Source organism: Carassius gibelio, chromosome A20 (genome assembly GCF_023724105.1).
Source record: "Carassius gibelio isolate Cgi1373 ecotype wild population from Czech Republic chromosome A20, carGib1.2-hapl.c, whole genome shotgun sequence".
In the NCBI taxonomy this organism is placed as follows: domain Eukaryota; kingdom Metazoa; phylum Chordata; class Actinopteri; order Cypriniformes; family Cyprinidae; genus Carassius; species Carassius gibelio.
Window position 1 is genome coordinate 17,228,098 of NC_068390.1, and position 23,891 is coordinate 17,251,988.

The 23,891-nt window shown below is 36.5% G+C and overlaps 2 protein-coding genes and 3 long non-coding RNA genes across 5 annotated transcripts; 3 read left to right on the forward strand and 2 right to left on the reverse strand.

Moving 5' to 3' along the window:
- Positions 1-889: 889 nt before the first annotated feature.
- LOC127938151 (forkhead box protein F2-like) lies at positions 890-3,852 on the reverse strand. Its single transcript, XM_052534578.1, has 2 exons — positions 2,549-3,852; positions 890-1,717 (listed from the first exon to the last, which is right to left on the reverse strand). Exons 1-2 carry the CDS (start codon positions 3,498-3,500, stop codon positions 1,551-1,553), a joined length of 1,119 nt encoding a protein of 372 aa, XP_052390538.1. The 5' UTR covers positions 3,501-3,852; the 3' UTR covers positions 890-1,550.
- A 3,836-nt stretch (positions 3,853-7,688) lies between these two features.
- LOC127938181 (uncharacterized) lies at positions 7,689-8,899 on the forward strand. The gene is made up of 3 exons (XR_008148645.1): positions 7,689-7,907; positions 8,361-8,615; positions 8,805-8,899. It is a non-coding gene; the product is annotated as an uncharacterized LOC127938181 (long non-coding RNA).
- A 74-nt stretch (positions 8,900-8,973) lies between these two features.
- LOC127938182 (uncharacterized) lies at positions 8,974-10,510 on the forward strand. Its single transcript, XR_008148646.1, has 3 exons — positions 8,974-9,029; positions 9,158-9,222; positions 9,929-10,510. It is a non-coding gene; the product is annotated as an uncharacterized LOC127938182 (long non-coding RNA).
- Positions 10,511-12,270: 1,760 nt separating this feature from the next.
- On the reverse strand, positions 12,271-13,761 carry LOC127938161 (forkhead box protein Q1-like). Its single transcript, XM_052534593.1, has one exon. The coding sequence runs from the start codon at positions 13,609-13,611 to the stop codon at positions 12,682-12,684; it is 930 nt and encodes a 309-aa protein (XP_052390553.1). The 5' UTR covers positions 13,612-13,761; the 3' UTR covers positions 12,271-12,681.
- Positions 13,762-14,511: 750 nt separating this feature from the next.
- On the forward strand, positions 14,512-19,457 carry LOC127938162 (uncharacterized). The gene is made up of 3 exons (XR_008148642.1): positions 14,512-15,035; positions 19,078-19,110; positions 19,272-19,457. It is a non-coding gene; the product is annotated as an uncharacterized LOC127938162 (long non-coding RNA).
- Positions 19,458-23,891: the final 4,434 nt, after the last annotated feature.

The window sequence follows — 23,891 nt, forward strand, 5'->3', positions numbered from 1 at the left end:
TGGGTCAAGTTCCTCCTAAATTAAGTAAACGAAGTAGAAAGAGTAAACTGATTTAAATTATATTATAATTTTAAGAGTTAAAATAATATAAAACCTGTAATTTAGAATATTGGCCTAACTGTCGATTAATATATATATATATATATATATATATATATATATATATATATATATATATATATATATATATATATATATATATATATATATAGGCCTATATATATATATATATATATATATATATATATATTATGATTATATTTAATTATAAAAGTTTTATTGGCTAAATGTAAACTCTCTGTTTCCAATTGTAGAATAGGCCTATAGAATTAAATATTTTACTTCCTTTTACATTACGTAGCAGTATTTAATTGTATTTTTTCCTGCGCATTTGCATTCTTTTTTACAACTTACACGAGAAAGACCGAGGCTAGTCGTAACACCTTTTACGCCGGTGAATATTTCACAGGGCAAAATATTTATTATCATTTTAAATGTCAGTTTCTGTAAATGTAAGTTTCGACAACAATATTGTTATTGAAAATTTCCAAGCATATGTTGACTGTTAGACTGAGAGCATGTTGTCACTAAATGGGGAGTTAGCCTCTATGGATGTTTTGAAATTATGAAACACAAAACAATTAATGAAACTGAAAAAATGTATGTCTGAAAGTTATATTAATAAATAATAGTAATGTTGTGATTAAAACTGTGACAATTTGCAGCAACCTGACGAGTGAAAAAATATCTCCAAACCCCGGTTTTATGTTATCATTCTTTTTTTAAAACCGGGGTTTAAAATAAATATATATATATATATATATATATATATATATATATATATATATATATATATATATATATATATATATATATATATATATATATAAACACACACACACACACACACACACACACCGGCTTGTTTATATTGTTCACTTGTTTACACAACGTTACACACATATGATGTAGGAATTAAAGTTTTGAAGGCAAAATTCACACAAATTATTTAAATTAAATTATGTGTTTGTAATCAACATAAAAAAACCGATGGGGAAAAACACATTTGGACATTTGACTCAAAAGATAGATAGATAGATAGATAGATAGATAGATAGATAGATAGATAGATAGATAGATAGATAGATAGATAGATAGATAGATAGATAGATAGATAGATAGATAGATAGGGTTTAGGCCTATCGGTCAGGGGAAAACACACTACTTTCCTTGAAATGTTTTATTGCTAGCTTCCATATCACATTGCACTGTACAGATTAAGTGAAATATACTTATATGTGGTAAATTCAAACTCTATAGAAATATAACCAGCAGGCATAAAATGGCCAGTCCATGACTTCATGAGTTTGACTGTTTCATTTGCGCTTGGATCGGTGAGGTCAAATCATGTCGCCAGATGCTTTACGCTGGTTTTCAAAAATACATTTCCAAAAATGTAGTGAGTGAACAATTATTAATCCTTCATGAACTGTCTTTACCTCACAGTTATCCGAGGGCTTATCTGTGCAACATGCTCCGCTACAAGCGGACTACATCACGCAAGGTTTGACGTCTTGATGCATACTCTGATGGTGGTGATGGTGATGATAATATCCACCAGCAGACGGATGGAAAGAGGTAATTCCGTTCAAATTCAACATGAAGTCCTTCCGTTCTCCGACTGGGGAAGAATGCGTCTGATAGCGCGATATACCCACTGGAGACAGATAAATGCACTGAGATAAATATACACATGTTGACCAGTACGAAAAAAAAAAGTAGTTTATTTTGTTTTTAATTACCAGTTCAAGGGTATACATTTTTACCCCATGCAAGCTTTTAGGCCCACGCTTGAGAGTAAAATTAAATGTTTTGCAACAAAACCATTTTTTTAACATTTTATTTGTAAGCATACAAATTATGTTTTCAACAATATTAAATATAAATTATATATTTTTCGATTGTACTGTTTTTTATTTCCTTAATTGCTTATGAGTTTCATACATTTTTCTTAAAAAGAAATTACGTTTAGATAAAAATAATAATTCTTAACCCCTATCAAAATGGTAATTATTATTGTTGTTGTTGTTATTATTATTATTATTATTATTATTATTATACCATATTATAAAAGCATTTTGTTGTTTTGTACCCAAACTGTTCGAACAAAACAAAACAAAACAAAACAAAAAACCGTGGTCGACGCTACATTAAAAAATCCTCCCAAATGGAACAGATTTCAACACTTTAGAGCCATGCGCACAAACCTTAAGATGAATTTAACACCTATCAATTTAAAACGTTTTGTAGTTTATAGTCATTTTAAACCTTATACGTTGAACTTTTGGCATTCGGAGAGCTCTTTATTTTAAATATTTTTATCGTGCTTTAGAATTTCATAATAGTTTTGACACTGCGCGTAATTTTAGCTATAAAATAATGTAGCCTATTACAAAAATATTTTCCAACGTAATAACACATATTTCAAAGCAAATATAATGGCATCTAAATGTGTCAGAGATTATATGTAGCCTGCGTTATTTGTTACCTGACATGTCTGTGTTGTCTCTCGCGCTTTGCTGTATGTAACCCTGTTCCAGAGAGTAGGTGAAGATGCCGGGATGCTGCCCTGTGGACGGCGAGTTGCTCGAGACTGCATTCGGCTGTTTAAGGTATGGAGAATTTGAAGAAGCCCATAGAGCTGTTCCTTCTGAATACGGCGAGTGACCCTCAAACGCGCCCGCTATTGCAGGGGCAGACGGGACTGGGCTGGTGTTGCTCTCCGCGCCATAGTCTCCGTTCCCGGGCACTGGACAGCTAGCCATATAACCATGTCTGGAGCTGGGGGATATGTGACCATGGTGTCCACTGCTTATTGACTCATAACCATTACCAGACAGGTCCAGGTTATAGCCAGTGCTGTGGCACGCAAGTGCGCCGGTGGGAGGTTGGTAATCAAAGCTCTGGGGTAAAATGGCGGAACCGAACCCGAGGCCGTTCATCATTCTGTACATCGGTTTCATGGCCTGACATTTTCTCCTGAATCCTCGTGGTCTTCGCCGAAATGACCCTTCCTCAAACATAAACTCACTGGTGGGGTCTATGGTCCAGTAATGTCCTTTACCCGGCCGCCCAAGTCCTTTAGGTAGTTTAATGAAGCACTCGTTCAGAGACAAGTTGTGCCGAACAGAGTTCTTCCAGCCCTGGTAAGAGCCTCGGAAAAAAGCGAAGCGTGTTTGTAAGAACTGGTAAATCTCACTAAGTGTGAGTCGCTTTGTCGGTGCGCTCTGAATTGCCATCACAATGAGTGCAATGTAAGAGTAGGGCGGCTTCTCCGGGCGTCGCAGTCCTGAGTTAGTCTTTTTAGTCTTGGACACTGCGCCATGGTCCTCCGAGCTACCTGTAGAGTTTACCAGTCCTGGATGCAGCGCGGTGGACGCTGGACTGGTCCTCATCGGGGGCGTCGACTGCGGGGGTCCGTGGGAGCTCTCAGTCGTCATCTGTCCCGCGCTGACGTACGAACACAGCTGGTAAGAGAGACGTTGACGTTGACAGAAGAAAATGGTTAAGCAAAACCCCAAAGATTTCTAACTTAACCAAGCATCCTATGTAAACTGAACGGTCTTCTTTTTCAGGCTTTAACGTTATGACCAATATCCTGCTTTATGAAAGAGAAAATATCCAAGCAATATGCCTATTCGTAGTCGTTATCAGCGTTTCGAAACGGTTATTTTTCTGCCACGAGCTCAGTACTGATCCTGGTGGCTTTAGTCCCTTTTTGAGGAAGAAATGGAAACACTGAGTTCGTGTAGCGCCTCAACTAAACAAAACTCGACAGCCAATCATTCAATAACTCTCTCCGGGCTTTCTCTGCTCTAATTGCTCCTCCTTTTCCGCCTCACCCACCCCCTCCAACCCCTAGACCTCCACAAACTCAACTCTGTCACTCTTTCCAGAACCTCATGCACGCTGTCCACCAAAATCAACTGACCCCCAATCTATCGCTATATGCGACCACAAACATCGCGTCTCTCATCATTATCATCATCTTTTTGGCTTAAGTTTGCTTATTCTTTTATCTATAAAATATGATTTGGCCGTTTCTGCTGAGTGAGTCAGTCAGCGTTGCACGTTTTATGAGGATAAAGGTAGGCTATAGCCTAACAGAATTATGATTTTGAATAAAGATTATCTCCTTTTATCGAGGTAGCTGAAGGCTAATCTTGTTTACTTTGTGAAATTCGCATGTGCAACTGGAATCCTAATCAAATGGGTTCATCTAGCTTAATGGACTTGGAGGGCTGTCAATATGAACAAACACTCAGTGAGCGTGAGAGGCCTTAACAAACCTAGCTGGACTAAAATAAATAAACCATCCCATAAAATGAGGGAGACAGTGATCAGCGAGAGACAGACATAGACAGGGGAGAGAGAGGAATGACTCTGGCTGGAGTGGAAGCAGGCTGTCTCCGTCGAGAGGTTTGGATACCACACACAGCGCTCCAGTATCAGCTTACGGGCCCGGGGCTACAGCATATCCCCCGAGTCCAGAGTTCATTAGCAAAAGAAAAAGCCAATTAGCCATTTGGACGTCGACAGCTTCCGCCATAAGAAGGGTCACAGCAGTCTTCATAGACCAGTATAAATATAAATTTATTTATACAGACGTGAACATATAGGCCCATTTCCTTACATTTGTTAAATGTTTAAACATAAAGGTAGGCCTACCTTTTTAGTCTAATTCGAATTGTTTATGCGCGTAAATCGATTGTCACTGCTTTTTAAAAAATGTTATAAAGTTAAAAGCAACATAAAACAGAAAGTTGCATTGCTTCTTACTGTCAACGATAGATATAAGGCATTGATGTTTGCCTACAAAACCGCACTGGCTCTGCACCCCTTTAACTAAATTCATTACTTCAGACTTATGTGCCCTTTAGAAGTTTGCGTTCTGCAATTAAACATCGCTTGATTGTACCAAGCACAAAGTCACTTTCAGGGACTTTTAAATTAAATGTTCCCTCCTGGTGGAATGACCTCAGTATGAGCAGCTGACTCCTTAGCCATCTTTAAGAATCGGCTTAAAACACATCTCTTCCATCTTTAATTTGACCCTTTAACTAAAAGAACTCGAATACTAGCTATCTATATATCTATCTATCTGTACCAATTTTTATATCTACCACAATTTTTGTCATTTAATTTTGAATCAGTAACAAATTACAATTGTCAAGTAATCTACCCAGCTCTGCATATATAGCCTACATATATACAAACATATATATATATATATATATATATATATATATATATATATATATATATATATATATATACATACACACACACACACACACACACATATAGGCTACGCCATAGGCTTTAAGCTATAGCTGTTTTGGCAAAAGAATAAAAAAAGAGGGAAACAAATGCATATTTTATTTTACTGTCGGACTTTGTACATTAGAGTCGATCAGCAGAATATTTTTAATCGAAGAGTGAGATCCGCCTCTGCACTATTATTAGTATAATTATTAAATTAATAGTAGGCCTATACTTGTTTACGGTTTAATGGTAGCTATTATAAACAGCATTGTATTTAGGCAATAGCTAGACAAGAAAATACAGCATTATGGGTCCTGGGGGCCTTTTATTATTTTTTAACTATTTATTATTATTATTTATTTATTTTATTTCATTTTTTACATAAATGGCACGGGATATGTTATCTCTCGCGCTCTTTTTACCCCTTCCTTTTTAATCGCCATGTTTTTAACAAAGCGAATTCCGCGAGGATGTGGATAAAAACATGTTCCCGCGCTATATAAGCAGTATTTCGCCGGGTTTCCCCCGCCCGCTGAGCGCCTGACCCCCGCCGAGTCCCGGATACCGCGGCTGCTCTAGAGGAAACCGAGCTCTTCGCGAGACTTTGAACACGGACGATCGCTATGAGTGTTTGTGCGTAAGAAAGCGTCGCGCTCCCTTACGCACACACACTCAATGATCTGTTTTCATTCCAGACCTCATTGAGCTACTGTAAACAAAATGTAGACCTATGACTTTATTCATTGCCAAACGCATACGCATCAAAGGCTCCAGTCAAACCTTGGTCTGAGATCATTTTTTTGCCTGATGTGAAGTGTAAGAAAAATATAATTTAAAGAAAGTACACTTAAAGCTGATACAGACACAATAAACATAAATATTTTAGTGTACTTTAAATTGTTAGAGAAAGAGGGCGCTAACAATTTAAAAGATTTTGAAAGACAAAATAAAGCCAGTGATAATATTAATAGACAAATTTTTAGAGCTTATAACGGTGTATCAATCAATCAATCAATTTGACGCAATGTATTTTGTTTAAATCACTATATAAATAAAGGTGTAGCAATTATATTTTATCCGTTGATGCTTTATGTTTCATGTATTTATAATTATTGTAACCTATAGTTAGCATGTTCAGACATATTGCTCTTTGGAAGAATGACAGGCCTATTATTTAAGCCTTTAGCTTTTCACACTGAAAAAAATCAACCCACGAAATTTGTAAACTTATTTGAAGCTCGCTGTTTTTTGGTGTTAAATCGATGTCTACAAAATGCTTGTTTAAAAGCAAATTTTACTGTACGTTAATTTCGTTTCGATGTCAGTGCTTGCACTGGAAATTAGTGACACCAGAATAAAAGTAGGCTATTTTACTTGGTTAATATCAATATTTCGTTTCGTATATAGTCCTGTGTAGGCTAATTATTTTGGTTTAAAAATTGCTGTTTTAGTTTTTCCTCTAGATAACCCCTCTACTGGCCTATGTTTATTTAACGTGGTTTCCAGATAAGTATATTTATAGCCAATACGAATGAGCGCTTCTTTGCATCTGAAGTGATCCTGAGTGACAGACTTGAATTATCAGCTAACGGTTCTTGTACCTATATACAGGTGTGCTATTCCGCGAGTTCACCTGCAGGTTGCAGCATCGCACTTTAATGGCAAGCATTTTAAAAAAGAAAGCATTAAAAGGTTTAAAGCCAGACAATGCATTATTTGGTGTTTTTACGTGCCATAACCACAGAAGTAACCTACATAAAAATGTGAGCTGTATTGGCCTATAACTATTATAGTGCAATAACGTGCGACATCCACAAGTGCATCAAATTCTCTCAACTTTTATCACTTTCTATTTTTGCCGATTGTGGATTTGCTTTGGTGCTTTGTTCAACAAAACATTATCTTAGTTAGTTAGTTAGCTAGTTAAATAAATAAATCGTTCGTTCATTCATTCATTCATTCACTAACTATAGGGGGTAGGCTAAAAATACCATATGAGTGTAGCAAGACAAGTCCTCGGACCATTGGTCTTCTCTTAATTAGGCTCGTTCCCTGCCCTGAAAATTAGAGAGCTGTCAGCCCAAAGAGATGGTGTGACTAAAGACTAAAATCGAGAAGAACACGATGGTCCTACTTCAGTACCGCGGACAGCGCAAAATATGTTCGTGTTTGAGACAAAGTAAATAAATAGCATTATTGTCATTATACAAAAATAAAAATACCCACAATTTACAAAATAAAATGTATATTAATAAGAAATGTAAAAACCATTTAGATATCGTTATATTCTGTTTAATGATTCATATTTTGCCACGGTTATCCAAGTGGTTGTCCTTACACTCTAAAAAACGCTGGGTTGTTTTTTCAACCCAACTGCTGGGTTGAGGCCGTTGGATAGGACTTTGGGATGTTTTAACCCAAGTTTGGGTTGAAAATAACTATTTTTTTTTAACCCAGCGGGGTGGGTTGAGGACGCGGACGTGAAGGAGAGCACGCACGTCACGTCAAAATCGTACGTCTCCAGTGCGAGCAGCCGCCATTTTCTCAGCGTGATAGAAGCGAGAAGCGAGTGAAAGACTATGGTAAGTAACGTTAAATATTCAAAATGTAAAGTTATCTTTTATTGTTTACCCGGTTGTATGAAAGGCGGAAGGTTTTATGAAAGGCGGAAACAAAGGAGCTTAACGTTATATATATATATAAAAAAAAAACGGACGCGGTTTTCGCCTCGGACACGGAGGTCTTAACTGCCTCATGTAACGTTATTGAACGGAGGATGTACTTTTAATATAACGTCTGTGAATGTATTTTGTCATATTTACATAAGATTTTACATTATCTGTTCTCTTTGAGGCGTTAACAGACGATTGTGTTCACGGTTACTCTCATGTGAATTTGTCTTTTTTTTCGCGGTTAAACTGAATGTATGTTTGTCTCCTAAAGGAAACTGCATTGTGTAGTAAAGACTAGCATAATTATTTTGAGGCTGTTGAAGTGGTGACTGTTAAAAGTATGTTTTACATGTAATATTTCAGACTTGTCAAGCTTGTGTCTTCATTGTCCTCGCGCTGAGAGTTAAAGACACAGAAGCTGTTTGTGTGAGGAGTCACAGACCTGTGTGAGGATGAGGAGGAGGTGTTCTTCTGAAGAGAGGGACAGACGGTTTAAGGAGAGTAAACTTCAGAATAACATCAAGTTATCTTTATTTTTACTAAGACTAAAATAATGTGTGTTTTTTTTTTAGATGTTGAAATCCAGAGACAAGATAACTTCATTCTTTTGAGACTGATGTAAGTTAAATTATTATTATTATTTATTATTATAAATTATTATTATTATTTTTTTAGAAAATTAATGTTTCTGTTGTGTCCTGCCTGTTAACTTCACATTTTGATGCAAAAACAGTGTGATTTTATATATATATGTATGTATGTATATGTTAATATTTTATTGAAACCATTGATGCCCCTTCTTTGCAGAACTCAAACTAACTGGAGTTAAGGACACAGACGTCTGCTTGTGTGAGGAGGTGGTTTTCTCAGCTTCTTCTGAAGAGAGGGAAATATCGTTTAAGGCAAGTAAACTTCATATTTCATGTTATCAGTTGTTGTTTTTTTACTAAGAGTAAAATAATGTTTGTTTTTTGTTTTTGTAGATGTTAAAAGTAAGAGACATGGGAGAGCATCATTCCTTTGAGATTTTATGTAAGTTGTTTTTAGAAAATAAATTTTTCTGTTGTCTCCTGCCAGTTTACTTCACATTTTGATGCAACAACAGTGTGATTACGTGCTCATTTCATTAAGACCATTGATGTCTGTGTTTTTTATTGCAGAACTCAAACCAACTTTGGAGTTGTCTGATTTGGAGAGTCATTATTCTGGTTCTTCGCTCTTAGAGGTAAAGTTCACACAAAAAATAATTTACTTGCCCTCAAGTCATTCCAAACCTATAAGACTTTTGTCTGTCTTTACAACATAAATTAATATACTTTTAGTTTTCTCATAATATTTGTTAATCCATTTATAGTTTAGATAATCAGTATTTTCAAGCTTCATAAATATAGAGTTATTGTAGAAGTAAATTTTGATATTTATATATGAATACATCTTAAATTATATGATAGCAAACATGTATGTTCAAAATAAAATACTGGTCTCCCAGACCAGCAATGGAGGACCCAAAAAGAGAATATTAAATATATTCATACGTTTTCCAAAAAATTAGCAGATTTTGTATGAGTCTGGAAAAACATGAGGAGAGTAAATTATAAACATTTTAATTATTTGGTGAACTAACGGTTTGAAGAGCAGCCCTCCATGTACGTGAATATTGTGAGGTATGTGAATGTCATATCTGTTTTAATGTTTCAGTAAAGAAGCTTTCTGAAAGCAATATTTATTCAAACAATATCGCATGTCCTCACACTAGTGCTGTCATTATAGCCTCCTGGAGTGCTGTGGTGGACTGAGACATTAAACAACCACACAAAGTGTTGAAACTTTAAAACCGATTATTTACCTATCCTTACGGATGTGAATACACCTCTACCTGAAAATGGATAGTTTAATTAAATGTTTAATTTTTTCAAATGTGTTTCTCTTAGGCCACTGATGAAGAACAGGCGGTGACTGGGATGAATGCTGGTCAGAGAGGAGAATCTTCTTTCCCCTAAACAGCGGTGGTTTTAAAGGAGGACGCTGCCCTGGATGATGTAGAAGATGTCACAAAGAGATCATGAAAATTGACTGTGATGCATGATCTGTATTCATGGACTATGAAACAAACTGTAAGTGTATAATTTGTTAAAAAAAAAAAGTTAAATGCTTTTTCTGTGTTGTTTAGTAGAAGAATTTACACTCTGTCATTCATACACCTGCTCACATTCTTTCACACACACACACACACACGCGTCTGTTAAATGTTATATCAAAGTTAATGTTGTGATTTATTTGTGTACTGTCATGCAAGAATAGTTGGTAAATTTATTGTATGTGTTTTCATATATTTTTATACAATATATACAAATGAACAAAGTCCAATTTGATCTTAAGTTATATTCATCAAATGTTCAATGCTTTATGAACTCTGTAGCTGTTAATGCCATCCTTTTCTGCATTTCTTCTAACATGTTACTTTTTGACTTTTCTCTTGTTTTTAATAAATATTTTCCTTTTGGTAATTATTATTTGTGTGTAAAAGTGATATTTAAAATGAATAACATTTGTAGGTTTAATGCCTAGCTCAATTTGGGTTAATTTTAACGTAGAAATGCATTGTTTCCCCACATGGCTGCACTCTGCGAGTTTATTTTCTGCCAGCAGGAGGCGCTAAGAGCGGGAGAGGTAGGTTTCTCCGGTAACGGCTGCAGAGCGGTGCTGAGCTCACAAACGCTGCCTTATCAAGCACATGCGAAATGATATCGAACATTTTCTAAATACAGTAGTTTTCCTTCTGAAATACAGTGATAAAAAAACACCCGCTCTGTTTTTTTTAAACCCTGCAATATAGTCATTTTAAACCATAAAAAAGGCAACCCAGCAGGCTGGGTTAAATATGATAACCCAACTGGTTGGGTTAAAACAACCCAGCGCTGGGTTCGTCCCTTTTTGACCCAGCGCTGGGTTGTCAAAATAACCCAAATTGGGTTGTTTTCAACCCAGCAGTTTTTAGAGTGTATGTCGTGGACTCCAGCCAGGTGTGAGATTGCTGGAGTTTAACCGAACATGTGTGGTTTATGTATTTGTGTAATTTCAAGTGGATATCAATTCATCTGCTAACATTGTAGATATATTTGCCGATTAATTAATTTCTGTCAACGGTCAGATAGATAGATAGATTAATTTATTATATTGTAGGCTATTAGCGATATTAATGAATGATAAACATAACGTAATGTAAATATGAAGTGAAATATATAAATATTTCTGGATAAACTGGACATAGGCTAGTTTTTTGTTGTTGTTTTTATGAATTTGACTGCTTCATTAGACTGAGCTTACGAGATTGCTAGGAAGTGTCGTTTCCATTAATTCCAACTTTGACAACATTCGACTTTTATTCTATGAGTGCCATTGAGAATAGATCAGTGAGTGCATGCGTTGCTTCAGCTTCAGTGACTCATGCAGTTGAATTGTCTGCATCATTTGAAGAGAAACTGTTTAGGATTCTAAAACGTGGTCTGTTGATACGTAAATGGAAAATGTAATTTTCTTTTTTTCATTTCTTTTTTTTTTCTTTTTAAGTAAAATATAAAAAATGTAAAGGAATTTGAACAGGTAGCCGAATTAACAGTGCGTCAATCTCCAAGACATGGTGTTAAATAAACATTTTTGTGAGTCAGTAATAAAGGAATGCATAATGATAATAATTAGACTATGTTTTGTCTGTAGCCTGAACTGTGGTGTGATATTTATCCTAACGGAAAATACTCGAGTGTCGTACGGTTGCCATGGTTACCATCTCCGGCGACTGCGATTTCTGTTCGCTGTTATATTTGTGACCCTCGCTGTGAAAACCCAGCTAAAATCATCTTTCTTTTTCTAAATAAATTAATACTTCATAAGGTAAAGAACATTCTGTGAAAATGTAATCTTAATGTCTTTAATATCGACTGAGTGAGGCCATGTCAAAGACTGAAATCATAGTGAAATTAATGGTTGGAATAACATTTTTATTCTTGTTATCTCATAGCCTATTTAGATTTTGAGATTTTAGCCTGGATTTCACCGACAGGTCACATTTGTCATTTGGTTAGGGCTACTATGTATTTTTGTTACTGTTTAATGCTTAGAAATTGTAAATCAGTCAACATTTTCAGTGTTTGTGTATTTGGCAACACAGATATCAGCTAGAGTCCAAGTCAGAATCATTGCAAGTAAAACATAGTGAAGAAAATATGAATCTAGTGACAAATCTAACGGTGGTCCAAGTGGCACTTAGAATAATGAACGAGAAATGTTATTATCTCATATATTTTATTTTATTAACGAAAGTACAACTGCATATGTTGTTCAACTGACTGAGCACAGCTCTAAACAAACCATCATATTTACACAGACATAACCCAATACAAGACTACATCACATTATGTCCATAATTACTGGCATGGTTATGCCATCGTTTTCAAGAAATGAAAATGGAAAACACTGTACATTGGCGCGCACTGATTAGTCTAAGAAGACATCTGAACAGCAAACATGCAGCACTGCAGTATAAGAATTGTGCATGGGTTAACCACACATAACCCTTAAACACACCACTTGACAGAAGAAAGTGCACATAACTGGTGTGTCAAACACCAACGAAATTGCGTTTAAGCCTGTGAATGTCTGCAAACTGGCTTAATCACTTTTCATTTCATGACAGCAGAGAGTCTATTCTGAAGGGATGATATTCAGTCTCTTGTACAGTAATGTGGGAATGTGCCAAACCCGGAAGGGAATTCGGTATGTCCGGAATTCGACTGATGCTAGTAATGTCCGCCGTGTTACACCTGTAGATTGGAAAGGCATTCGACACCTCAGGACTGACCTGGAATCCGTTCAGCGGCGCCTGAGCCACGGCGGACGGCGGATAGCCCATGACTACAGGCAGAAAGTGCGGAACCGCTGACAACATTAGCCTGGTACCAAAACACGTATCCTCTGTGCTTTGCTCCCTCCTTATAAACGGTTTGCTGAGGATGCTGTCTATGGTGAAAGAACTGGAAAACCTTGACTTTTCATCGCGCGCTGGGATCCGGCTTTCATCCGCAGGCGCGCGCTCTTGAGATTGAGAAGTGCTCAGGATCTTCTTACTGATGCGCTTCCTCCTCCTGCGAAAAACCCCGTCTGCGAAAGTGTATTCACTTTGTGGGTTCAACATCCAGTAGTTGTCTTTTCCCCACGGACGCGAGGGATCTCGCAGCACTTTTAAAAAGCAGTCGTTCAATGACAAGTTATGCCGTACGGAGTTGCGCCACCCCGTGTAGCTGCCCCGAAAAAACGTGAATTTTTTCATTAAGTACTCGTTTATTTCAGCAAGTGTGAGGCGGCCGGTGTTAGAATCGCGTATGGCCATAGCAATGAGCGCGATGTAGGAGTATGGTGGTTTGGGTCTACGCGTATAGGGTTTCGCCTTCCTGTCCGATACGGAGATACTTGGTCCTGGGCTGTTGGCTGAACAGTCTCCATCCGAGCCCAATTCCTCCTCCGTGGACAGCGGTGAAGCCATGTTCTCATCCATGTCATTGCACAGGTCCAGTGGCTTGCCCGCAAGGCGACTCGCAGAGAAAACCTCCAACTTCATTGTAAGGCGCCTCTGTCACTTCAAACTGAGTAGCTTTTATAAAAAGACTACTTGTTTTGATCAACGATTTTGGGAGTGCTCAGTCTTAGTTTATGTTAAGTTCTATTAAAGAAACAAGAATGATCACTTCCTATTGGTTGGAAAGTCCTCATGGGAGAACGGACAGCATCGGCGGGCGTTAATATAATCGCTCGGCGAGGACGGCCCACGAGGGCGGGGCTTAGTGGCTAGACCTATCAATCACAGACGCATTCACGCGAGTTAGGTTTAGAGATGCTCACCTGTCCCCGTAACTGTACGGATTGTGTGTGAGTGGTTTGGAGTCGTAAGGACCGATTGAATTCTGTTTATTTTGAAGTGTTATACGTATGTAATAAGTATTGTTGTGCTTTAAATTGAATAATGTCAACAGGTTTGTGTGAGGTTAAAATTCAAGTGGGTCCTTGTAGCCAACATCATGAACATGTAAATGAAAAGTCATAAAAACTATTGCATGTTTGAATCTCTAAAATAATGTGAAACCATTGTGTGTGTGTACATTTATGGTCAAATTTGAGGAGATGTGTCATCAAAAATGATTTGTATTTGAAGGTTCTCAGTTAATGATATATTTGTATGTGACATTTAAATAACTCAACGTTAATCTAAGATAGAAATCACCTATATTTTGAGCACCATTCAATGTATCAAAAATGTTTCTAGTTCATTAGTATAAAACAGAAGATGTCTGTATAAAAAAAAAAAAAATCCTCAGCATGATAGAAAAATAAATGTGAATGAACACGTTTGGCTGTACTTGTGAGAGACATTTTTTAAAACGCTCTCACAAATAGTGAAAGATGTTGATGGCAACATCTTGATTTATCATGGGCTTTGATTATATCATCAGAAAAATGTATATGTCTTTAATGTATATGAGAAGCAGTTGTCGCTATAGTGGATTTCCCCATTCTGTTCATTGTATACAGACTTAAATATAATGCTTGACAAAGAGAATATCCCTGCTAATTCATTTGGACTGTGTAATTGGGCAGGTGAACTCGCCACGGTATGTGGAATGTGACACCTGATTCTGACGCACCCAATACCTGACATCAACTTGTCACTCACGATCACCCTTTTTTTAAACTGAGTTTACATGTTTAATGAAACATTTGCTTATGGCAGTTGCTGACTTTTGAAAGAATGGGGAAGTTTACTGCATTTATGATGAACTTGGATGTGGGCCATATACCTAAAACGGTAAGAACAGGGACGAGAAACACCACAGAGATCACAAACAGGTCAAAGAGTAGATGAAGAAAAAAAAATAGATAACTCCTATCTTAAAAAATCCAGCTTAGCAATTCTCTTTTATTCTCTCCGCAGAGGTGAAGGCACAGTGAAAGGTCATGAAGTTTCATAAGTTCCTAACGTGCCCTAAGGTGAGTGATAATCATTTAACTGTCTTTTGAACCACACCTACATAAAGCCTTTGGGATATTTTTTCTTTGAGTGAATCCAAACATTCTCTTGTGCACCGATGGTGTGTGTAATTTTCTGGGTTCATGGGGCAGGCAAGCAAGCCTGTGCAACTTGTGGTGTGTGCCTATAAACACACGCACACAAATACACATACATACACAAATGATTATATAGTCTTCCATGGAGACCGTCTGAGCATGTGTTACTGTTGGGTTCTCGGTAACCATAACTTAAATTTCCACAACAAATAATATATTTTGAAGAATATGGGAGTTCAAAACAACATTGGACCCAACTGACTTTACATATTCATCTGCACAATAAAATATCCATACATTACACTGCTAAACTTATTCATGCATTGAAAAGATTACAGACCACCATTGTCGCAGGCCTGGTGTTGTCATATGTAAACCATACTTTTGTAAAATCATCCATTTTAAAACTTAAAGGTCTTACTAAATCCACTCACATAAACCACACAAGAAACACAGATCTGCTCCATTTTCAAACAACGAGACCTTTTACTTTGTTGAATTGTCTTAAATAATAAATTATGTCCTGATGTATGATGCTGGCCACATTTTATAAAGAGACCAAAAATTGGAATATCCCTGGATACATTCAAAAACCTTGACTGCTTCAACAATCTGAACTCAAATAAATATGAATTTAGCAGTTTGGCACTGTCTGCGGCTCCAAACCGCTGCAGTCAGATAGAGTTTCGGCCCTGTGCTTACTCATTTCCCTTACCATTCCAAGACAAAATGATTTCCAGCAGGCTGAACACTTGAGCAGGCCTAAAACTGACATTTAAAGGGCATGTCAACCAAGCTTTCTCCTTTTTAGAAGTGTAACCGAACACTAATAGAAAGAGACCATATTAAATGGTTGGCAGTTTGATTCGTGGGCCTGCAAAAGTCACCACCGCTCTCTCTTTGTGACAGCTGAAATGATCGTTCTCCTCATGTTTAGCCCCAGCGGCCATCTGATAACTTTAAGTTCAGGCCTTCTGTTTCCGATGCAGTGTGTGTGTGCACAGGTGTGCATGTGGTTTATCTTTTTTTTTAAATGCAGGTGTCATGATCTTTTTCTCTACACAAGAAGTTCAAAGTCATCTATTCATCATCTGTCTAGTGTTCAGATAGGATCCAGCACTTGATCAACATGGTGCTTATCTTGTTAGCTTTACATACCAACAAAGCCATCAAGTATTTCAAGAATTTGCTTGGGCGTCTGGGTTTTATTTAGCCAACAAAACATTTTGATGTTAAAATGAAATAGATAAAAAAAAAAAAATTTGTTAAACATTTAAATAATGTTTAAAATCATGCACTGTATACCCATATTGACATTTAGAGATTTATAAAATTTTTCGATTTTGAATTTAATATAATTTTTATTGAATTTAATTGTGTATCTCAGGGCTTCTCTTTTTGTAATACCTTTACTAAAGTTAAACTTTTATAGTTTAATAACACTCTTAAACGTAATGTAGCATATAAATATACATTTTTTAAACTGCACATTATAATGATGCAATGCCTAAATTCACTTTAAATATAAGTGATTTTAATGTATTATTTTAAAATGTATTTACACAAAATAGTATAGAATTCAATTACTGGCCATTTATTGGTTATGGATTTGTTAGTGTTTAAGTTAAGATTTGGTTATTTAGCTGTTTCCAAAGTGCCATACAGCATATTTACCACTTACATTACTGTTGATAAACAAGACTGAGTGCCTACAAGGTCAGAGAGTTCACAAAGGTCATGTCAGTGTTTGACACCACTCTCCAGCTGATAAATGGTCACTTTTATAGTTTGGATTACCAGCCCAGATCTCTATCCACCACCAGATGCTATGATTACTATACCATTTTAGCTTTGGCACATAAAATGATGGTGAGATGTTAGCGCACCGCTGAGCTAACAGCCGAGAGAAATGATACAGCAGTCGAGTCTACGCTCTCATTATCACAGAGGCTTTGGCTCGTATAGCAGCACCGGTGTTTCTGTGTGTGTGAGAAGTATTTCATATTTGATTACATCCCAAAGACACAATTTTACAGAGCTATCATGAGAAAACACGCACCTGTTTTATGCTTTGCTTGGTTCATCCTATACTCTGGAACGAGCGTTTCCCTCTCTTTTTCTCTTAATGAATCCTTTAAAATTTCTCCTTCCTCCCACTTAGGTTTGTTTTTGTTATCTTTGTTCCAAGTGTGCAATTGGATACAATGAGCAGTTGAGTGTTTGTCGTTGAGTGGATGTGTGTTTACATCTGCAAGTGCGAAAAGCATTTTATCACTATGAAGTGTGAAACCTAACTCTGTTGTGAAGTGTGTTGTTAACTCTTTGCGTGACAGCAAAATGTATAACGTTTAGTAAACTGTGTGTGTGTATATTTGGCGTGACAAAGTTGCAGTGATTGCAGGTGCATGGTGTCATGTTAGAAGCTGGTCTCTGGATGTGGTTTTGAGTCTCTGACAATAAAACACAGACGGTTTATTTCAGTTCATGTGTGAAGTGAGATGGCATAAAGCAGTTTATTTTCAGAGCTTAAAGGAGCTTGAAAGTCTGTAAAGGATTGAAGTGAATATTTGATTTAAACAATTTGGGGTTTTGTCCCTGCAGAAATGCTTTTTCATCTGAGCTGGTACGAGGTGGTTACTCCTCACCTGTTTAAATATATTCAGACCACGTCAGGACTGTTCAGGACATTGTATATATATATATATATATATATATATATATACAATGTCCTGAACAGTCCTGACGGGGTCTGATTTCTCACTTGTGTGTAATGAGCTTGTTTGCATGTGGGTGCACATTAATGTTAGAGGAATCTGAAACATGTAAACTCTGCTGAGAGTAGCCTTGTGTTTAACAGCGAAACGTCTGCCCTCATTGTCTGCTCACTGTTTATGTGTGTGTGTGTGTGTGTGCATGTGTGTCCTTTCTTTGCACTTTTTAAAACTCACAGACGCTCATGGAGGGCTTTCACCTGAGGTGATGTTACCTTGCCAAACCAGTAAAAGAAAAATAAACAAATATACAGAGGTAGGCAAGCACTGTTATTACACCGAGGTTATTCAGAGGTGATGTGTATGTGCGTGAGAGTTAACAAAAAATCTGTTAATGTCTTTGCGGTTATACATCAGCAAGGCTAAGAGGACTGAACCAAAGCGTTGTGGGTCTAAATCCACTAGTTTGTGTATCAAGGCAGGGGATGACAAGTTTAGGATATAGAAGAGAACATCATGTTTCAACAATCTATGTCGCATGCTGATTTAGTTCTTTATCGCTGCTCCTCACATGCTACGGCAGCTCTGCTCACATGCAGCCCGGAGAAAACATTACAAAAGGTATTTTCTTTAAAAAAATAAAATCTGATATGGATTATCTGATATGAGTTGCACTCTATGCCATGTGCTGACAGCTTTAACTGCACTCTATGCTGTGCAGGAGGCATTTTTAAGAGAAATGTAAGCAACAAGCTCCCCCCACCCTCCACCCTTATGGTCTGCTGGTGGAACTGTGTTTACCTGGCGAGCGAAGCCGTTCTGCTGTCTTTGTCTAAACTTGAAAGGGGATCCAAACACTCACTCGCCCTCCTCACGCACTGTGCTTCGCACGACACACCCCGCCCTCACTTTACTGCTGCCGTGATTTACTGTAAAAGAAATTAGAGTGTGTGTTTGATATTCATATTTTGTTCTGTGGTTTAAATCTGTTTTGGAGCACAGCTGTGCATAATTTACTTAAGTGGTACAAAATAATCTGTGCTTAAATGATAAACTGTCCTTATTGTGATAAAAATCACACTAATCAACTTTTTCTCTAAAACACATGAACATTTTCTTTCAATAGTAATTTTTTTTTCACAAATACAATAGTAGTCAATGGAATCCACTGTTGTTTTGGAATTCACTGACTTTCTAAAAAAGTTCTGAATATTTTCTAAAAAGTTCAAAATATCATCTTTTATGTTTTACAGAATAAAGTCAAATAAAATAAGAGTGACATGAAGGTGAGTAAATGATATATATAAATTGTTTTTTTTTTTTTACTCTCCTTTTAACTACACTCAATCAAGTAATGTTCAATGGAGAAATTGACTGAGTGGCAGATGCTATTGTTGGTCAGTATAGTCCTGTATTGATCCAGTGTTACTCATTTATATTTGTCTAGGTTATTAATCAGGGGAAGCTACACTGGAACAAATGGATCTTCAGATGCAGATTATAAAGAGAACAGGGTGATTCAACATTGATCCATTAACACACACACACCCATGGACACATCTGTGCCTGGCTAAAGGTAATCACTGTGGAGGATAAAGTAAGCTCAAGAGTAATACTTTTTATTAATAATGTTTTCAATAGCTTTTGTGTACACTTTACTTTTGTCTAAAGTACAAGTTCTACCAGAAGTGTTTTAAGAACCATAAAGTGCTTTAAGGACCACATTGTTTTTCTAAATGTGAAGAACATTCTAATAATAATCTATAAAGAACATTTTGTAGAACAGAAAGGTTCTAGGGATATCAAAGGTTCGCCATGGAACCATAGATGCCAATAAAGAACCATTGTTTTAGTGTAGTCCTGCTAGTCAGGCCTACCTGAGTGGAAGGGAGGGTATATACAGCAAATCTCTGTGATGTGAAACTGAGGTGTTTTTTTAACACTCTTTTTTAATTTTTTGGCATTTTGCATGTGTAGGATATTGGAGTGGAGACTCGAAAGGGTGAATGAGATCATGACCCAGGCCAGACTCAAACCAGGATCCTTGTGAGCCTTGTTATGCTGTGTACAGTACAGTCCAAACGTTTGGACACACCTTCTCATTCAAAGAGTTTTCTTTATTTTCATGACTATGAAAATTGTAGAGTCACACTGAAGGCATCAAGGGCTATTTGACCAAGAAGGAGAGTGATGGGGTGCTGCACCAGATGACCTGGCCTCCACGTTCACCGGACCTGAACCCAATCGAGATGGTTTAGGGGTGAGCTGGACCGCAGACTGAAGGCAAAAGGGCCAACCAGTGCTAAGCATCTCTCGGGGAACTCCTTCAAGACTGTTGGAAGACCATTTCAGGTGACTACCTCTTGAAGCTCATCAAGAGAATGCCAAGAGTGTGCAACGCAGTAATCAAAGCAAAAGGTGGCTACTTTGAAGAACCTAGAATATGACATATTTTCAGTTGTTTCACACTTTTTTATGTATATAATTCCATATATAACTCCACATGTGTTAATTCATAGTTTTGATGCCTTCAGTGTGAATCTACAATTTTCATAGTCATGAAACTCTTTGAATAAGAAAGTGTGCCCAAACTTTTGAACTGTGGTGTATAACTTTCTGTTATTTATGAGGAAAAAATTTAGTAGCCCAGTAACTTAATTAATGGATATCCCTGTGGTATAAGGCCTTTTAAGACTTTTTTAGAATAATGTTATGAGTAAAGACGATGGTTACCAGGCAGTTACACCTGTTGAAACACCTCTCTCACTGTCTTTCTTTTGTTCTCTAACTGTTGTTCTTTCATTCATTCACTCTCTCTCATAAATACACACATACACAGATACACACCAAGTCAGGACAAGCCCTACTTAATTGAACCTTTTATTTAACCACACACAATGATCTATAAAATTTTGTTGGAGAATGAGTAGCAATAGCACTATATCTAGACCTGGCTTGCCTCTCCAGAGTGGGTCGGTTTTCCAATCAAGACATGCTGACTTTTTCAGAGGAGAAAAGCCATCCTGCTCAGGAGGAGCCGCTCAGGAGAACCCTCACGCCTGGAGCAAGATTGAAATCTCTGTGGTTGCGCGAGAACTATTTAGGTTGTTTTACAAACACACTTCACAGCGCACAGGGATGAACAAAAGGGCGTCGCACGAAACCCTCAGAGAAGTCACAATGGTTTATAGTAGCTTTGTTGATCAAGCAATCAAACCATGATTCATTTTTCTCCAGAATTTCCAAACATTTCATGCTCGAGATATTCGGGCAGACCTAAAAAAACAATAACACCCCAGTCATGCACTTTCTTTTAACTTGAAATAGTTCTTTTTGCGTGCTTTTTTTTTTAAAAATGTACAAGTACTTGCACACTGTGTCAGTGAATTATGTTTTAAATGTTATCCCTTTCCTTCTCAGACCCCTCTTACAAGGCACTCCTTTTCCCTCTTCATCTAAACAAATTCAAGCAGGGCTCACACTGAGTTCCGGCAGCCCTGCCGCGTGCTACCATAAACAGAACTCCTAGGTGGCCTGGAGGTTCTGCAGATTGAACAACATTTGCTCATATACAAAAGGCTCAGATATAGACCAAAAAAAAACATGAGATGCTCTTCTCATCAGGTCTAAAGTATAGCATTCTTCATTTATAAAGAGACCAAGCCTAAAGTAAAGTCTTCTAGCTCATTGTTCCTTCTTTCAGATAGAAAGTCTGTTGATTTTGGTTGATGCAATGTCTACCATAAAATAATTGTATGTCTTTTTTTTTAAGTCATATATTTAAAGTGTATAAGTTTTGTGTCTTATCTATGACAGTATCTGTTTTTATACAAGTGATTGCTGAATGAGATTAATTACAGCTACTGTTTAAATGAATGGAAATACATTTTACATTTGTGGAAGAATTATCCTGCTATGCCATCAAATGTCACTATAAAACCAAAACATCAGCAACTTGTTTTGCATGGCCTTAGAAATTAAACACTATGCTTTTTGAAAATATTAATGAAAAGAATACATTTTATTGTTGTCAGATATCTTTATATACAAACTTATTTAAAAACATACAACACAGTGATTGTAATCTCAAAGCTCCGGACTTGATGTCCTGATTTACTGTAGCTGTATAAGTGATGGCAAACTCTGGTTTACTCTGTCCAGTATTATGTATATTACATTGCTTCTTGCATGTTTCACTGTAGTGAAATCTCTAATGAGAGGCACTAAAAGTGTGTTCGGTTTTCTCCGAAACAGATAACCATGACTGTACCAATGTTTTATTACATTGAATGCATATATCTCAGTTCAGTTTGGTTAGTGGTGCTAAAATTGTACTGCATAATGTTAATAAAAAAATAAATAAAAATTGCTGAAGAAACCGTATGGTATGACCTTGTTTCTACACATCATGTATTGTGCAAAGAACTGCGCGAAAATGAGTCTTTATTTATCAGTAATCTGCCTTTTAATTATAATTTGTGTGAAAAGGTTTAAACGTTGTTTGCATTTAACTGCCACAGTGTTCACAGTGTGCACAATTTTTTATGCATAATCAAAGCGATACACCCCATCTGAGGTCCTATAAAATACACTGTAAAAAATAAGTGTAATTTTAACTGTAAAATTTTTTAAAAACGCTACGGAAAAAAACTGATAATAGGTTAACAGTAAGTTCCCGTACTATATACAGGGAAAAACTGTAAAAGATCTAACAAAGCATTTAATGTAAATTTACAGTAAAATTCTGTTAATTATACAGCTTTTAGAAGTAAAAAAAGAACAAATCAATGTATAATTTACAGTCTAAAACTGTAAACTGATATTCCCAGAATTCCCTGCGTGACACTCCACGTTTGAAAGTATTTTGTTTAAATAATCATGTTTTTAAATAGTTCTTGTTATCAGTTATGTACATTTGAGCTTTATGTTACATCTTCTGTTGCTTAATGAAAGTTTTTTGCATTATTTAAGTATCATGTGTGTTACCATGATGGTGTTTTGTGTTTCCATAAATGTGCACCTTCTATATGTTAATATACACTTCTGCTTGTGGTGAAGCTACTTGTGATGAGCTTTGATACTTCATGTGGCTTTCTCTTATACAGTACCATCTTTATTATTATGGTGGTTGTCAGTATTTTCAAGGTACAAAACAGATTTAATTTTGTGTGTTGTTGAATTTACTGGTTTATATTCACATTTTCTTGTTTGTAAATTACAGCTTTATATTGTAAAATTAACAGTTTTTGACGTAAATGTGTTTACAGTTTTCTGTATTTTTACAAAATTATTCTGGCAACCACAGCTGCCAAAAAGTTTTTGTAAAAACAACAAGAAATTTTTTACAGTGTATCTGGATTGTCTTTTTATGGATTTGATAAGTTAAAAGAACGATATCAAATATTCTTTTGAGGTAAGAGTGTACAGATCATACAATAAAAAACACAATGTCTTTTTTAGAACTCAAAATTTCTTTAACTGTGAAAACAAGTATTTATCCACGTGGAAGTTGTGAAACTGATAAAGTGGTGAGAAGAACATTTGCTTCCTTTCCAAGTAGATACACCTGCTGGCCTCCCTTACCTGTAGCATACAGTATGCGGACATACAGAATGTAACAAACAATTGTATTTCATGCCAAAAAAAATAAAAAAATTGTGTAATAAACTCTTTATTTGATTATTTTAACATTCTTCATCATCTTGAGAATACAACATGTCTGCTGAGATTCCTCAGATTCTTGGATGTGTGTGTCTGCGCTGCAGTGTGGTGAGTGTGTCTGAAGCTTGGAGTATTGATTTAGTCTGACTGAAATCAGACATTTGAACAAATCCGTTGCTGAAATGATGCTGAATGTGAAATTACATGGCATATAGATTGTGAGGTGGGAGGAGATTTAAGATTTAAAGGGCAGTAGACTAACTTTCTTTTAGTGTGTCTTTGTATGATAATTCACTTGAAGCTTTTTTTTCCATTCACATTTTGAAAGTTATGTTGATGTTTGGCGTTTGTTGTCAGGTTAATCAGGTTAAATGTTCTTTTTTTATGCTAAATTGTTCTAAATATG